Here is a 16,953-nt window from a genome sequence, read left to right as displayed (position 1 = left end):
ACTACATTTCCCAGAATCCTCTGAGCAGCGAGAACCTAGCCACTACATTTCCCAGAACCCTCTGAGCAGCAGGGAGATGGGGGGGTGAGCGAAGGCGAGGGCCTCTGCAGAGCGCACTGCGGCGGCTCACCGCGGACAGTGACGGAAGTTGCCCTCCCGCGATCCCGGAGGCTTAGGGGACTTCCGGGCCACGCCGCCCAGACGTTTCCTCGCGGAGGCCGCCGGGAGTCGTAGTCCGGAACGCGGGGGGCGCCGGGAGCTGTAGTCTGTGCCGCCTACCCAGTCAACGCCGGGCTTCCTGCCCCGCATTCGGAGCCCAGAGTCGCTGCTCAGGGGGATGCGGGAGCCCCTGGTTCCGGGGAGCAGAGAGCAGGCGGGGTGAGGGGCGTTGCTTGGCAACGGGCAAGCGCCGCGGTTGGGGTATGAGTTGGGGAAGGGGCTCTGTTGCCAGGTGACGGGAAGAGAAAACCCTGTTGTTTAGTGGTGGGAGGGGGAGTCGTCTGTTGCTAGGCGACCAAAAGAGACCCTTGTTACCTAGAGACAGGAGGAGGATTCCTCTGTTGCTAAGGAACTAGAGGAGAGACTGGTTATCAGTGGGGTGGGGGGTTCTCTGTTGCTAGGTAACCAGAGAGGGAGCCTGTTACCTACAGAGAGGAGGGGGGTTCCTCTGTTGCTGGGTGAGCAGAAAAGGGGGCCTTTGGCCGAGGGACGGGGGATGGAGGTACCCTGTTGCCAGGAGAGGGACCGGGGAGCAGGGTCAGGGCCCCCGCGTTCCCTCAGACTGCGCCCAGCCCCCGCCTCCGGGGTGAATGGTGCCGCCTCCGGAGCCTGCTGACAGTTTGGGCCTCCAGCTCCAGGTCCCGGTCTCCTGAGCGCCTTCTCCTGCGCCCCGCACGCAGGAGCGGAGGGCGGCATGTCCCAGGGCCCAGGAGCGCCGCCACGACCACCCTCTGTGTACCACGAGCGGCAGCGCCTGGAGCTGTGTGCCATCCACGCCCTCAACAACGTCCTGCAGCAGCGGCTCTTTAGCCAGGAGGCTGCCGATGAGATCTGCAAGAGGTGACCTCACCCGCCCGCCCCGCCCGGGAGCCACCCGCCGGGGTCTTAGCGAGGCAGGGGCCGAGCCCAGGGTTCCCGCAGCCACATCACCCGCCTGGGCTGGCCCCCTGGGACTCGGAGATGGACGTGTGGCCTCCTGCGCCTGTCCATCCGCAGAGCCTCACCCACTCAGGCCCCGCGCTCCCTCATCTGGGCCTTGGTCCCCTCCTCACCCTGTCTGGTCTGGGCCCCGGGCCCCACTTCCCCTCTGGACACCCAGCTGCTGGTTTTTCCCCTCCCGTCCATCTACACACACCGCCCCTGCCCCTCCCCTGGCTCCCGGCACCCCTGGGAGAAGTCCCGAGGCCCCCGGCCTGATGTCCAAGGCCCTGCGTGCTCTGCGCCCCAACTGCTCTGCAGCTTCAAATCTCACTGCGCCCCCCAAACCGCGTTCCTCCCCAGGGATGGAGAAGCCCCGCTGTGAGGCCTCTGGGCCTTGGCGGGGCCTGTTCTGCTGGCACCAAGTCCTCTTGGCAGCCTGGAATGTTCCTCCTCACGGTTCACGATTTCAAACACTTCCTTATTATCTCTCAGCCTCACCCCCTGGACCCCCCCCCCCACACACACACACACACATCCCTGGCCCCAGCTCAGGCCCCATCGTCCCCCAGGCCCTCCCCTTGGCCTCCAGTCTCCCCATTTAAACCCGGGGCCCCATATGATCCTCGGCTGGAGGCGACCCTGTGTCCTTGCTCGCAGCCCCCAGGGCACCCCGCACCTTCAGGCTGAGTCGCAGCCCCTGAGGCTGATGGTGAGAGAACGGACTCATCTGTCATTCAGAACAGGGAGCGGTCAGCGCTCTCACGCCAAGGCCTTGCCGGAGACCCAGAGTCCAATTGGGAGCCCCGCCCCAGGGGTCAGGGGAACACACACAGAAAATGACACACAAATTTGCCCCTCTCCGACCTGCCCTGCCCTGCCCTGCCCAAGGACCAGAGAGAGAACAAAGGGTGCTATTGTTCAGGGCTGGAGGGCCTCCCGCGGGGACAGCTGGAGGAGAGGCTGGGGGCAGGGGCTCCAGAGCTGTGGCTGGGAAGGGGGGGGGGCGGGGGCTGAGGCCAGGAGGCCCCGGGGGCCTGGCCATGTGGGACCTTGAAGGCTCGGCTGAGGGGCTGGCACTCCATCCTGGTGATGGTGCACCAGGGGGGCCTGGGAGTGTGGGAGGGGCAGGGGCAGTGCCAGGTGTGGGAAGAGGCCTTGGGCCTGGGGGAGGGGCGCTGGAGGGGGGCTGGGGGGCTGGTGAGGGTCCAGGTGGGAGGACAAGGCCTAAGCAGGGAGGTGTGGCTGAGGAGGGGGGTTGGGGGGGGAGGGGGGCAGATAGAGTCGGGGCAGGAGGGATAGGGCCTGGGGCTGGTGAGCCATCGGGGTTGAAGGCGGGGAAAGAGTTCCCAGTGCTGGTGACTCGCAGACCCCGGGACTCTCATGCTTTGTGGGGAGGGGGGGACACCTTTCTCGGGGCCCAGCTCAGTCTCTGACCGCCCCCCAACCAGGTTGGCCCCCGACTGCCGGCTGAACCCCCATCGCAGCTTCCTGGGCACCGGCAACTATGACGTCAATGTGATCATGGCTGCCCTTGCAGGGGCTGGGCCTGGCCGCGGTGTGGTGGGGACCGAAGGAAGGTGGGACCCGAAGCCCGGTGGCCTGTGCTGGGCTTGGCACAGGGCGTGCGGTGTGATGACAGTCCGAGCGGAGGCGCAGGAGGGGGGATGGGGGAGGGAGGGGGGATGGGAGGGAGGGAGGGAGGGGGAGGGGAAGATGGCTGGAAGGTTTGCATGGTAGATGGGTTGGAGGTGGCAGAAGGATGTGTGTGTCAATGGGTGGGTGGGTGGGTAAATTCATGGAACTGGGTGACTAACTGGGTGGGGGAATGGGCGGTTGGATGTGTGGAGTGGGCGGTGCCTGGGTGACGGCTGAGTGAGGGGCTGAGGGAATGAAGATGAGGAAGTAGCTGACAGGCAGTGGACAGCAATGGGTGGGCGGTGGCTGGTAGAGCAGATGAGTTGGGTGGATGGGGAAGTGGGTGGGTGAGGGATGGGTGGGTGGTGGTGGGTGGATGGGAAGTGGGTGGGTGAGGGATGGGTGGGTGGTGGCGGGTGGAGGAGCCTGTGGTCGGGCGGGTGAACAGGTGGAAGGAGATGGTGGGCTGGTTGAGGCGAGTCCTTGGGTGGCTCCGGCCACTGCTGCTGGGCCCGGCCTGGACCGTGCACAGTGACTCGGAGCCCTGCCCCCTGCCCCCCTACCCCCCCGCCCCCCCACGCAGGCCCCTGTCCCAGCTGGCCCTGCCCCATGTGCTGGGGGCTGATCCTGAACCTGCCGGCGCCCGTGTCGCTGGGGGCTGCTATCGCTGCCCCTGCGCCGGCGGCACTGGGTGGCCCTGCGCCAGGTGGACGGCGTCTACTACAACCTGGACTCCAAGCTGCGGGCGCCCGAGGCGCTGGGGGATGAGGACGGCCTCAGGTGAGGGGAGATGGGGAGCCCCCCCCACCCCCAGGGGCCGCGCCAGGCCCCTGGGCCTCAGCCTCCCCTTTTCCCCGCCCAGGGCCTTCCTGGGGGCCGTGCTGGCCCCGGGCCTGTGCCAGGTGCTGGTGGTGGTGACCAAGGAGGTGGAGGAGAAGAACAGCTGGCTGCTGACCGACTGACCCCCAGGAGGAGCCCCAGCCGCGCTGCCTGTCCCTGCTGAGTCCCGGGGGAGCCTCCCCACCTGCCATCATGGGCCCCCCGGAGGCCCCGCCCCTCCCCCCCCTCCTGCTGCTGCTGCTGCTGCTGCTGCTGCTGCTGTTGCCTCAATAAATCAGATTTGTTCCTTTCTCCACGTTACTCCCTTTACCAGGACGAGGCTGGTCCCCGCGGCCCTGCCCTGCGGGGGGGCGGGGGGGGCGGGGGGGGGGGAGACAAGGCTCCCAGCTGACCTGTGAGCCCCAGCCCCCGGCCTGCTCCTCCCGCCCTGTGGGCCCAGGTTCCCAGGTGGCAGAGGCCGACACCTGGGTGCCCCCAGAGAGTCCTGTGGGAAGGCGCCCGGGAGAAAGCAAGGCTCCATTCCTGACTCTCGATTCTATTCCTTCGGTGGCGGTAATGGCCCCAGAAGGCCCCGCCCAAAATCCCCAGGAACTGGGAACAGGTGCGGCCACAGGCGGGGCAGTGGAGGCTTGCAGCAGGAATCCAGTGGCTCGGCGCTGACCTTGAAGCCGACCTTGAGGCGGAGAGGCTCCCACGGTCTCTGAGAAGCACGAGGATCCTGGGAAGCGGAGAGAGAGGCAGGAGAGGAGGCGGAGAAAGACGAGGGGGCCCAGAGATGAAACACAGGCCAGGCGCGTACACTCACATGCAGTTTATAGACGAGGGGCCATGAGACCAGGGAGTGAGGGCCCCACAGGCAAGGACAGCCCTCCCAGGCCCCGAGGCACCGGGACTGCCCCCCGCCCCCCCACTGGCCCCACCGACTCCTGTGGACTGTGAGGGCCTCAGGGTTGAAGGCTGCTGGCTGTAAGCGAGGTTGGTTGGGTAGAGCAGCCTTGGCCAAGGGATGCAGAGTCCTCGGTATCCGCGAGGGCGTGGCCTCACCGAGGAGCCATGAGCGCTACTGGAAGGAGGGAGCCGCCCGCAGGTCTGGAGGACCAGCAATTCCTGCAGGGAGAGGAGCCAGTGCAAAGGCCCTGGGGCAGGCATGTGCCCGTGAGGAGGGAGACAGGGCAGGAGGGAGGGAGACAGGGCAGGAGGGGAGGGTGAGGAGCTGACAAATGGGGAAGCCGCGCCCAGGAGGCGGCAGTTTTAAACAGCAAAACCCGTATATAGGCGTCTCCTCCTCACCAGACAGGCCGCTGTTCCGCGTCCCCCCACCCCCCAGGGCCCCGGCCCTCCCTGCAGCTTCCGGGGCCTGCGAGCCAGGCACTTGCCCACCCCAGGTCTCAGTCGGGGAGGAGAAAGCAAAGGGGCAGGAAGACCTCCCCTGTCCCATGGGGGGCGGGGCCTTTAACAGGGGTCCCATGGGACACTTTGGGGCCACAGGACGGTGAGGGGACCTGGGAGGCGGCCGGAAGGCTGAGGGGGGGCCAGGGGGCCGGGGGAGGGGAGGGGGGGGGAGCCTTCCAGAATTGGGAACAACCCAGACCTGGAAGGCGCCCGGTGGTTATCTGAGGAGGTGAGGAGTGATGAGGTGGGTGCTGGCCAGGAGGGCAGGGAGAAGAGCAGCTGGAGTGGGGGGGTGGGGGGGAGGCTGTGAGCAGAGGGGCAGGTCAGTCCTGGTGCAGAGAGACCCTCTGGGCAGACGGAAGGCCCGAGGCCCTGGAGGAGGCTCCGGGCCCAGATGGGAGAGGACGAGGCCTGAGCCGGACCCTGGGACAGAGAGAAGGGGACAGAGGACAGTCTGGGCCTGGCAGGCTCTGGAGGGAGGGGAGGAGGGAGGGGGGAAGGAGGGAGGGAAGAAGGTGCCCAGGGTGTGACCCTGAGGCAGGGGAGGAGGGGGAAGGGCAGTGGTTTGGGGACACGGTGTACTCAGAGGGCTGGGTGATGGGGTGGAGGGACTAGGGAGATGGCTCCAGGGGTCAAGGGCCTGACCCAGGAGGCAGCGGGTGTGTGAGCCGGGCAAGGGGGTGGGGGCAGGCAGAGAGGGGCCTGGGCTGCAGCAGGGACCCCACAGGGCGAGGCAGGCTTGGGGACCAGAGGCACAGGGAGGTCACGGCTGGGAGAGGCAGGGGTGGGCGTCACCCCAAAAGTAAGCCATCCAAGGAGCTGCCCCCCAAGCAGGCAGAGAGCAGCTGTCACCCTGAAATGCTGGCCGGGAGGTGGGGGCTGGGGCCTGAAGGGTTCTGGTTTCCAAGACTCCCAGAGGTCAAAGGGTGGCGCAGTGGTTGAGCGCCAACCTGTGAGCCAGGAGGTCAGGGTTCCGTCCCTGGTTGGGCATGTGCCTGGGTTTCTGGCTCCGTCCCCAGGTGTGGGGCGTGCAGCCGGCAGCCAGTCAGCGATCACTGGTGTTTCCATCTCTCTCTCCCTCACTCTCTGAAATCAATAAAAATATATTTTTTAAAAGTCAGAAGTCAAACAGCACAGGAGGGAAACACGCTGGAGTCCCAGACACCCCACCTGGGGCCTCACAGCCCACCCTGGGCGGCAGCTCCCTGCGGGGGCTCCCTCCCTCCGCCCGGCCTCCCCCCCCCCTCCCCCGGCTCCCCCTGTGTCCCCCCTGTGTCCCCCTCTGTGTCCCTCTCTTGCCCACTCTTTCTGGATGTCTCTCCCTGTCTCTGTCTCTGGGCCCCCCCTGGCCCTCTGGGCCCCCTCCTCCCGCTGTGCCTGCCCCAGGCCCCCGGGCCCCAGACGGGCTGGCGGACACTCCCCAAGTGTTTCTATTCCGGCCTGAGTGGCCTCCAGGTGCCATCGCAGCGGACACTCCCAAGTGTTTCTATTCCCGGCCTGAGTGGCCTCCAGGTGCCATCGCAGCTGTGGCCTAATATGGTCCGATGAGGAGCCAGGCAGGCGGGAGGGGAGGGGGCCTAGGGAGGGGAGGGAAGGGGTCCAGCAGGCCCCAGCCCCCCTCATCCACTGACCCCCAGCTGGGCACAGGCCTGTGCACTGATGGGCGGTTACCGTTCCCTCCGTGGTGCTGGGACCCCTCCCACCTGCCGGGCCCCACTTCACCCCTGACCCGGCTGTACCTGCCCAGGGAGCCCAGCCAGGCTGCCCAGAGCTGGTGGGGGCCCCGGGGTGCCCAGCTGCCCATCGGGGCGCCACACAGACCGCAGGGGAGGAGGCCAGCCCGGCAGGTGGGGCGGGTGACAGCTGTCCCTGCCCTGCACCCCGCGCCCCTTGGCGCTGACAGCTGAGGCCCGATTTAGCTCCCGCAGCCCGGCCGGCTGCCCAGATAAGGCGGGGAGGGCGCAGCCCCGCCCCCGGGGCGCCCCTTAAATCACCCGGCCCGGCCCTGGGCTCCACCGCCGACAGCGCCAGGTGAGAGGGGGCGTCCTTCCTCGACTTCCCCGCAGCAGCTCCAGCCTCTCCAGCTCGCTCTCTCTCTCTCTCTCTCTCATTCTGTTTCTGTCTCTACCTCTCTCTGTCTCTGCATATCTCTCTCTCTGTCTCTCCCACCCCCCCCCCCCCCGCCTGTCTTTGTGTCCCTTCCCATCTCTGTCCCCCCTGCTCTCCTTTATAAGCCTCTCTGCCCCTGTCCTTCCTCCCTTCCCCCATCACCTCTCTCCCCAGCCCGTCTCTGCCTCTACCTGTCTTCATTTCTGTTCCTCTCTCCTCCTCTCTCCCATCTCCCGCTCCCTCTGACTTCCTGGGGCAACTGTCTCCCTTCTCCCGTCTGTGTGTCTGTCTCTCCCCCTTTCTCTTTCCGTGTCTCTCAGCCTCTCCCTGACTCTCTCTCTCTCTCTCCTCTCTCCTCTCTCTCTCTCTCTCCAGCTCTCTCTCTGATGGAGGCCTGTCGGGACCTCTGCTGCGGTTTCTATGAATAAAGCTGTTCTGTCCTCACCACTGTCACTCCTCTGCCTCCTTCTTCCTTCCTCACTCTGCCTCTGGCTGGGCGCCCCTGCCCTGATCCTGGGGCGGGGGGGGGGGGGGGGGGGGGGGGGGGGGCTTGGGTTGGGGGTCCTCCCTCAGAGACAGCAAGAAACAGAGGCCTAGAGACAGACTGAGAGATGGGGGCAGAGACAGGGAGACCCAGAGACAGGGAGAAGCAGGGAGAGACCCAGAGACAGGGAGAGACCCAGAGACAGGGAGAGACCCAGAGACAGGGAGATGCAGGGAGAGACCCAGAGACAGGGAGAGACCCAGAGACAGGGAGAGACCCAGAGAAAGGGAGAAGCAGGGAGGGACCCAGAGACAGGGAGAGACCCAGAGACAGCGAGATGCAGGGAGAGACCCAGAGACAGGGAGAAGCAGGGAGAGACCCAGAGACAGGGAGAGACCCAGAGACAGGGAGATGCAGGGAGAGACCCAGAGACAGGGAGAAGCAGGGAGAGACCCAGAGACAGGGAGAGACCCAGAGACAGGGAGATGCAGGGAGAGACCCAGAGACAGGGAGAGACCCAGAGAAAGGGAGAAGCAGGGAGAGACCCAGAGACAGGGAGAGACCCAGAGACAGCGAGATGCAGGGAGAGACCCAAAGACAGGGAGAGACCCAGAGACAGGGAGAGACCCAGAGACAGCGAGATGCAGGGAGAGACCCAGAGACAGGGAGAGACCCAGAGAAAGGGAGAAGCAGGGAGAGACCCAGAGACAGGGAGAGACCCAGAGACAGGGAGAGACCCAGAGAAAGGGAGATGCAGGGAGAGACCCAGAGACAGGGAGAGACCCAGAGACTGGGAGAAGCAAGGAGGGACCCAGAGATGCAGAGACACTCAGGGACTGAGAGACAGAGATTTGGAGGTGCCCCAACCCCTGTCCCCCCAGACACAGCCGGCAAGGGCTGGGCAGCCCCCCTCCCTCCCTCCCTCCCACCGGGCTGTTCCAGGCCCGGGACAATGCACCCTTGTCCTGGCTCCTGTCAGGGCAGCTGGGGGCGGGGTGGGGGGTGGGCTGTGCAGGAAGGAGGGGCCTGAACTGGGGGGAGGGGCCTCCACCAGGAGGCCTCCACCCTCCGACTCCCACTCCTCCTCTGGCCTCCCCTCTGGCTGCCCGCCTGCCTCCAGCACATATGAAGCACCTGCTGTATGTACCTGAGCTGCCTCTCCTGGCACCCAATTCTCTCCCCGCCCCTTCCAGTGCCCTCTGCTTGTTCTTCCTGTGCTTTCGGCTCCCTTTGGGGGGGGAGGGGAGGGGGGGATGTGGGCATTTATTAAGTTCCTGGTGTTTGCACAGTTTCACACACTGCCTCTGCACCTCATTCTCGTTTCCCTCTCCGGTCCGTTCCACGCTGCTTCTGTTCACTTCTTCCTGCTCTGCCTGGTCTCTCCTGGGAGGGAAGGAAGTGCGCATTTGCTGAGCACCTACTGTGTGTCAGGGGAATTTGCACCGTCTCCTCTCCTTCCCGAACTCCTTCTCTCTCTATTTCCTCTGCTTTCTGACCTTCTGGCCCCATCCAGGGGGAGGGAATGGACACCTGCTGAGTGCCTACTGTGTGTACCAGGCAGTTTACTACCCTCTCCCCTCCTCACACTCTCTTCCTCCCCTGTCTCTCATCGGTCCCCTCCTTGTCTTTCTGGCCTCTCAGCTCTCCCAAGGCAAGGAACGCACGTATTGAGCACCTGTGGTATGCCAAGCAGTTGCCTGTGCTTCCTCTCCTCTCCTCTATCCTCTGGTCTCCACAGACCTGTGGTCCCTGCTGTCCTCTGCTCCTTTCTGCTTTCTGCCAGGATAGGAAATTGCGCATCTATTGAGCACCTACTGTATACCAAACAATTTTCTTCCATTTTCCTGTTCCTACATCTCTGACTTCTCCTTTTTTCCCCGCTGCATCTGCACTTTCTCAAAACATTCAATAGGGAGCACTTACTGTATTCCAGACGCCTAACCTCCCACATCGTCTCCTCTTGCCTGTCTCCCTCGCTGTGATCTCTGGGTGCTCTTCCAGGAATGAGCACAGAGACTTTAGTGAGCGCCTACTGTGTGCTCCAGGATCTGCCCGCTGGTCCCTCCCTGTGCATCCTCTCCTTTGCTGGACTCTTCTCCTGGGCACCTGGGCTCCTGGCCCCGTCTGCCCCCACCGCCAGCCTGTCATGTCCTTTGCCGCAACCTCCGATCCTCCCGCCTGTGTCCGGGCCTCCCTTTTCTCCTGGTCTCTCCTCCAGAGAAGATAGTGTGCACATCCTGAGCGACCCTGTGCCCCCGCCTCACCTGCACACTCTCCTCCTGGGTTCCTCTGGCTCCACCCCTCCTCTCAGCCCCGCAGGCAATGTCCTGGGAGGAGGCCGGCAGGCATTGAGCACCTGCTGTGTACTCTTCCTTAAGCCTGTCGGTCAGAGCAGCCTCGCAAACTGCCTTCTCCCTTCTTCCTTCCTCTCTGCCTGCCCTCCCACCCCCATCCCCGCCCCCGCACCCTGCTTTCTTCGGACTCTCTGCCAGGAGGGGAATGGGCATTTAATAAGCACCTACTGTGTGACCACGGCCTTACATAAATTCCTTCCCTCACAGCTTCTCCTGTTCATTCTCTGCTGGAGTCCCCCCACCCTTTTCTGTTTCTTGTCTTCTGGAACAGAACTAGTACTAAACAAGCACCTACTGTGTGCCTGGCAATTTCCACCCTGGCCCTCCCTCCTTCTTCTTCTCTTCCTTCTCCTCCTCTTCCCTCTCCTTCCTTCTTTTCCTCTTTCTCCTCCTCCTTCTCCTTCCCCTCCTCCTTCTCCTCTCCCCTTTTCTTCCTTCTCCTTCTCTTCTTTTCCTCTTCCTCCTCCTTCTCTTCCTCCTCCTTTTCTTCCTTCTCCTCCTCTTCCTCCTCCTCCTCTTCCTCCTCCTCCTCTTCCTCCTCCTTCTCTTCCTCCTCCTCCTCTTCCTCCTCCTTCTCTTCCTCCTCCTTCTCTTCCTCCTCCTCCTCTTCCTCCTCCTCCTCTTCCTCCTCCTTCTCTTCCTCCTCCTCCTCCTCTTCCTTCTCCTTCTCTTCCTCCTGCTTCTCTTCCTCCTCCTTCTCTTCCTCCTCCTCCTCCTCTTCCTCCTGCTTCTCTTCCTCCTCCTTCTCTTCCTCCTCCTCTTCCTCCTCCTCTTCCTCCTCTTTCTCCCCCTTTTCTTCCTTCTCCTCCTCTTCCTCCTCCTCCTCTTCCTCCTCCTTCTCTTCCTCCTCCTCCTCCTCCTCCTCCTTCTCTTCCTCCTCCTCCTCCTCTTCCTCCTGCTTCTCTTCCTCCTCCTTCTCTTCCTCCTCCTCCTCTTCCTCCTCCTTCTCTTCCTCCTCCTCCTCTTCCTCTTCTTTCTCTTCCTCCTCCTTCTCTTCTCCCCCCTTTTCTTCCTCCTCCTTCTCTCATTCTCCTCCTCCTCTTTCTCCTCCTCCTCCTCCTTCTCTTCCTCCTCCTCCTCTTCCTCTTCTTTCTCTTCCTCCTCCTCCTCTTTCTCCCCCTTTTCTTCCTTCTCCTTCTCTTCATTCTTCTCCTCCTCTTCCTCCTCCTTCTCCTCCTCCTCCTTCTCTTCTCCCCCTTTTCTTCCTTCTCCTTCTCTTTCTTCTCCTTCTCCTTGTCCTTCTCCTTCTCTTCATTCTCCTCCTCCTCTTCCTTCTTCTCCTCCTCCTCTTCTTTCTGGTCTTTCTCCTTCTCCTTCTTCTCCTTCTTCTCTGTCTCTTTACGCCTCCTCCTCCTTCACCTCCTTCTCTTTGTACTCCTTCTCCTCTTCCTACTCATCATCCTCCTCCACCCTCTCCTCCTCCATCTCCTCCTCCTTCTCCTCCTTATTCTTATTTGTCATCAACGCTCACCTGAGGATATTTTTTGCCAGATTTCTCAGAGAGAGGGAGGGAGGGAAGGAGTGGGAGAGAGAAAGAGAGTGAGAGGGAGCGAGCGCAAGGGAGAAAGAGAGAGAGAAACATGGATGTGAGGGACACACCTATGGGTTGCCTCCTGCATGCACCCTGACTGGAAGCTGAGACCCTTCCGTGTTCCTGCCGATGCTCTAACCACTGAGCACACCGGTGAGGGCAGCCCTCTCTCCTAGGCTCTTTCCTCCTGTTTTCCTCTGTGGTGACTTCTTCACCTCCCTTCTTACTGATTTCTCTTTCTTGAGCACCTACCTGTGTGCCAGGCTGTTTATAAGCATGGCCTCCCCTCCTCACACTCTCTCCTTCCCCTTCCCCTCCTGCGGCCTCCAGCTCTCTGCTTACTGTCCATGTGCTCCACCTGGAAAGGGAAGGGGCACTAATTGAGCACCAACTGTGTGCTGGGTGAGTGCCACTCACTGGGCTTCACCTTCCTCCCTCTGTTCTTCCTGCCCCTCCCACTCCCCCCCCCCCCCCCCCCCCCCCCCCCCCGCTTCCTCAGCTTCCTCCTTTCCCTGTTCCTTTCCTCTCAGCATTGCAGGGGTGAGGTTCTCCTGACAGAGGGGTTAGTTGTCCTGGGGCTCTCAGTGGGCACCGCTGGGCTCCAACTTCACTTCTTTGTGGATGATGATAGCCACTGGGGAGGGGGGCAGGGGAGATAATAAGAATGGAGAGAAAGCGAGATAGAAAGTGCTAGAATAGAACCCGGAAGACAGACAGCAGTGCACAACGATGGGCACATGGGCACTGACACTTCCCTGGTCTTTAAGTCCTGAGTGCTCCCTCGCTCACCACCTAGGAAGCAGGAGCAGAAACTGAGGCTCAGAAAGGGGAAGAGAACGGATCTATAGGTCTACTGGCCCCTCAAACGCGAACATCTGCACCACCCTCCCCCTTTCTCCGGATGGATGGCATCTATTCCTCTCTCTCTTTCTCTCTCTTTCTACCTCCATCTCATTCTTTCTTTCTCTCATTCGCTCTATGTCATTCATTCTCTAATTCCTCTCTCATTTGCTCTCTCATTCTCTCTCATTGCCTCCATCTCCTTCTTAATCTCTCTCTCACTCCTTCTGTCTCATTCCCTCTCTCATTCCCTCCGTCTCATTATTTTCTTTCATTCCCTGTCTCATTCTCTCTCATTCCCTCTCTCTCTATTCAGTCTCTCACATTCTCTCTCATTCCCCCTGTCTCACCTATCTCTTTCCCATTCCATCCACCTCATTCTTTCTCTCTCATTCCATCACATCCTTTCACTTTCTCTCATTCACTCAGTCTCATTCTCTTTTCTCTCCCTCATTTGCTCTATATCATTCTTTCCCTCTCTCATTCCCTCCGTCTCCTTCTTGCTCTCTCTCTCTCTCTCACTCCCTCTGTCTCATTCATTCCTTCTCACTCTCTCTCTCTCATTCTCTCGCTCATTCCCTCTCATTCCCTCTGTCATTCCCTTTCTAATTCTCTTTCATTCCCTCTAATTCTCTTTCCCTCTCTCATTCCCTCTACCTCATCCTTTCTCTCTCATTCCCTCCATCTCATTATTTCTCTCTCTATCATTCCACCTCATTCTCTCTCTCTCTCTCTCTCTCATTCCCTTTGTCTCTTTCCCTCTGTCTCATTCTCTCTCTCGGACGCTCTATCTCATTCTTCCTCTCAGTCTCTCTCTCAGTCTCTCAGTCTCTCTCTCTCTCTCTCTCTCTCTCTCTCTCGTTTCCTCAGTCTCATTCTTTCTCTCTTTCTTTCCATCTCATTCTTTCCCTCTCATTCCCTCGGTCTCATTCTTTCTCTCTATCTCTCATTCTGTCTCATTCTTTCTCTCTCTCTCTCTCTCTCTCTCTCTCTCTCATTCTCTTTATCTCTTTCCCTCTATCTCATTCCCTCTCTCATTCTATTGCTCTCTCTCTCTCTCTCTCTCTCTCTCTCACTATCATTCTCTCACTCTCTCATTCCCTCTCTAATTCGCTCTCTCATTTCCTATCATTCTTTCTCTCTCGTTCCCTTTGTCTCTTTCCCTCTGTCTCATTCTCTCTCTCAGTCATTATATCTCATTCTATCATTCACTCTATCTCATTCTTCCTCTGTCGAATTCTCTCTCTAGCTCTACCTCATTCTTTCCCTCTCATTCCCTCGGTCTCATTCTTTCTCTCTCTCTCTAATTCTGTCTCATTCTTTCTTTCCCTCATCCTCTCACTCATTCTGTCTATCTCATTCTCTCATTCCCTTTATCTCATTCCCTCTGTCTCATTCTCTCTCTCTTTCCCTCTATCTCATTCCCTCTCTCAATCCCTTGCTCTCTCATTCCTTCTGTCTCATTCTTTCCTTCTTTCTCTCTCTCTCTCATTCCCTCTAATTCTCTCTCACACTCTCTCATTCTATCTCTCATTCCCTCTCTCATTTCCTCTTTCTTTCTTTTTTTAAAAAATATATTTTATTGATTTTTACAGAGAGGAAGGGAGAGGGATAGAGAGTTAGAAACATCGATGAGAGAGACACATCGATCAGCTGCCTCCTGCACACCCCCTCCTGGGGATGTACCTGCAACCAAGGTACATGCCCTTGACTGGAATCGAACCTGGGACCCTTGAGTCCGCAGGCCGAGGCTCTATCCACTGAGCCAAACCAGTCAGGGCTCTCATTCCCTCTTTCATTCCCTCTCTCTCACTCGCTCATTCTATCTCTCATTTCCTCTCATTCTATCTCTCATTCCCTTTATCTCATTTTTTCTGTCTCATTCTCTCTCAGTCGCTCTCTTTCTCTGTCATTCACTCTATCTCATTCTCTCTCTCTCTCTCTCTCTCTCTCTCTCTCTCTCTCTCTTTCCCTTTCCCTTTATCTCTTTCCCTCTATCTCATTCCCTCACTCAATTCCTCGCTCTCTTTTTCCCTCTGTCTCATTCTTTCCTTCTTTCTCTCTCTCTCATTTACTCTAATTCTCTCTCTCACTCTCTCTCTAATTCTATTCATCATTCCCTCTCATTCTTTCTGTCTCATTCCCTCTGTCTCATTCCTTCTCATTCCCTCTCTCATTCTATTGCTCTCTCTCTCTCACTATCACTCTCGCTCTCTCATTCCCTCTCTAATTCGCTCTCATTTCCACTCGTTCTTTTTCTCTCGTTCCCTGTCTCATTCTTTCTCACTCTCTCATTCTATCTCTCATTCCCTCTTTCATTACCTCTCATTCTCTCTCCCTCTCTCCCTCTCTCTCATTCCCTCTCTCTCATTCCCTCTCTCATTCTTTCTCTAATTCCCTTCATCTCATTCTTGTTCTGTCTCTCTCTCATTCACTATATGTCATTATTTCTCTCTCATTCCGTCTGTCTCATTCTCTCTCACTCGTTCTATCTCATTCTCTCTATCATTCACTCTATCTCATTCTTCCTCTGTCGAATTCTCTCTCTCTAGCTCTATCTCATTCTTTCCCTCTCATTCCCTCGGTCTCATTCTTTCCTTCTTTCTCTCTTTCTCATTCTCTCTAATTCTCTCTCTCACTCTCTCTCTCATTCCCTCTCTCATCTATCGCTCTCACTCACTCAATTCTCTCGCTCTCTCATTCCCTCTCTCATTTCCTCTCGTTCTTTCTCTCATTCCCTCTGTCTCATTCTTTCTCACTCTCTCTCATTCTACCTCTCATTCCCTCTTTCTTACTTTTTAAAAAATATATTTTATAGATTTTTACAGAGAGGAAGGGAGAGGGATAGAGAGCTAGAAACATCGATCAGCTGCCTTCAGCTGCCTCCTGCACACCCCCCACTGGGGATGTGCCAGCAACCAAGGTACATGCCCTTGACCGGAATTGAACCCGGGACCCTTTGGTCCGCAGGCCGACGCTCTATCCACTGAGCCAAACCGGTCAGGGCTCTCATTCCCTCTTTCATTCCCTCTCTCTCACTCTCGTTCTCTCACTCACTCTCTCATTCTCTCGCTCTCTCATTCCCTCTCTCATTTCCTCTCGTTCTTTCTCTCATTCCCTCTGTCTCATTCTTTCTCACTCTCTCTCATTCTCTTTATCTCATTTTTTCTGTCTCATTCTCTCAGTTGCTCTCTCTTTCTCTCTCTCATTCACTCTATCTCATTCTTCCTCTCCCTCTCTCTCTCTCTCTCTCTCTCTCTCTCTCTCTCTCTCTCTCTCATTCCCTATGTCTCATTCTCCCTCTCATTCCCTTTATCTCATTCCCTCTATCTCATCCTCTCATTCACTCATTCTCATTCTTCCTCTCTCTCATTCCGTCTATCTCATTCTCTCTCTCATTCCCTTTATCTCATTCTTTCTCTCTCCCTCTCTCATTTGCTCTATCTCATTCTCTCTCTCAATCCTTCTCTCTCTCAGTCTCTCTCATTCTCTCTCTCTCTCTCTCCATTCCCTGTGTCTCCTCCTCACACAGCTGTCTCCCTGGCACACCAGTCCCACCATCCTCTGCTCACACCTCCTTAATCACATCCTTCTTCTCATCCTCTCATCTCCTTGGGCCACTCCCCCCCCCATCTCAGTGTCTCCCTATCGTCTGTCTGCCCCCCAAGCCCCCCCCACACACAGAGTCTTCTCTCCTCCCCACCTGGTCCTCACAGCTTCTTCCCTCCCCTTCCTCCCCCCTCCGGGCTCTGCACCAGGTTCACCCTCCACCCGCCCTCCCCTCTGCTTGGTCGTTCCCCTCCCCCCTCCGGCCCTTCTCCCAGGCCCCTTCCTCTATCCGCCCTCACACCTCCCAGCCTCTCCTGCTGGGACTCTGTCCCTCTGTCCCTCTGTCCCTCAGTCCCCCCCACACCACTCCTCCTCCCTCGCCTCCTTCTCCCACGTGGGGCCTCCTCATCCATCCGTTGGTCCCTCTTCTCTGCCTCCTGCTCACTGATGTTTACTCCCCACGTGCAAGCCCTGCAGCTGCTCGTGTCCATCAGTCTCAGCTCAGGGGAACCAGGACAGGGGACCAGGGGGCACAGGACGGGACGCGGCCCGACCTGAAGGCTGCCCACCTTCCCTTCCCTCGTCCCCGTCTGTCCTCTCCTCTCTCCCTCTGTCCCTCCTCCCCTATGTCTCTCCCTGTCTGTCTCCCTGTCTGTCTGTCTGTCTCCCCGCTCTGCTTCCCCACCCCTTCCCTCCCTCCCACTCTATTCACCGCTCTCTTCTCTGTCACACCTTCGTCTGTGTACAGTCTGTCCTCCCACTTGTCACTCTGTCCCTTCGTCACAAAAATGCCCACAGGCGCTGCCAGGCGTGGAGACGGGCGAGGCTGGGACGTGGGCAGACACCCCCACCCCCCACCCCCCACCGTCCCGCTGCTCCCTGGCTCAGGCCGCAGCCCATCCCAGCCCCATTGGCCACGTACTCGCGCCTCTGGGATTCCTCCCACGGTCTCCCTGCCCAGCCGCAGCCTCCTCCCTCCACCCTGCCCTCCGCTAGGCCTCCCCCAGCCTCTGGGTGTGGGTGATTGGGGCACCTCTGTTCCACCTGCCCTTGCCTCCCCTTCTTTTAGCCGAGTCTCC

General features: G+C 59.3%; 1 protein-coding gene and 1 long non-coding RNA gene across 3 annotated transcripts; one reads left to right on the top strand and one right to left on the bottom strand.

The window, feature by feature from the left end:
* The first annotated feature begins 899 nt into the window (after positions 1–899).
* On the top strand, positions 900–3,906 carry JOSD2 (Josephin domain containing 2). Its single transcript, XM_070402127.1, is given in 7 exon segments — positions 900–1,059; positions 2,589–2,670; positions 2,672–2,704; positions 3,348–3,392; positions 3,394–3,429; positions 3,431–3,555; positions 3,638–3,906. Coding segments are annotated over 7 exon segments (567 nt in total). The 5' UTR covers positions 900–913; the 3' UTR covers positions 3,738–3,906.
* A 471-nt stretch (positions 3,907–4,377) lies between these two features.
* LOC138999593 (uncharacterized) lies at positions 4,378–6,890 on the bottom strand. 2 transcript variants are annotated; one of them, XR_011469410.1, is made up of 3 exons: positions 6,747–6,890; positions 5,958–6,093; positions 4,378–4,751 (listed from the first exon to the last, which is right to left on the bottom strand). It is a non-coding gene; the product is annotated as an uncharacterized lncRNA (long non-coding RNA). The 2 variants fall into 2 exon arrangements; XR_011469409.1 differs by lacking the exon at positions 6,747–6,890 and adding an exon at positions 6,311–6,371.
* Positions 6,891–16,953: the final 10,063 nt, after the last annotated feature.

Source organism: Myotis yumanensis, unplaced genomic scaffold, assembly GCF_028538775.1.
Source record: "Myotis yumanensis isolate MYYU_CA2020_CCGP unplaced genomic scaffold, mMyoYum1.0.hap1 SCAF_23, whole genome shotgun sequence".
NCBI classification, from domain to species: Eukaryota; Metazoa; Chordata; class Mammalia; order Chiroptera; family Vespertilionidae; genus Myotis; species Myotis yumanensis.
This window is presented reverse-complemented; position numbering and strand designations above follow the sequence as displayed.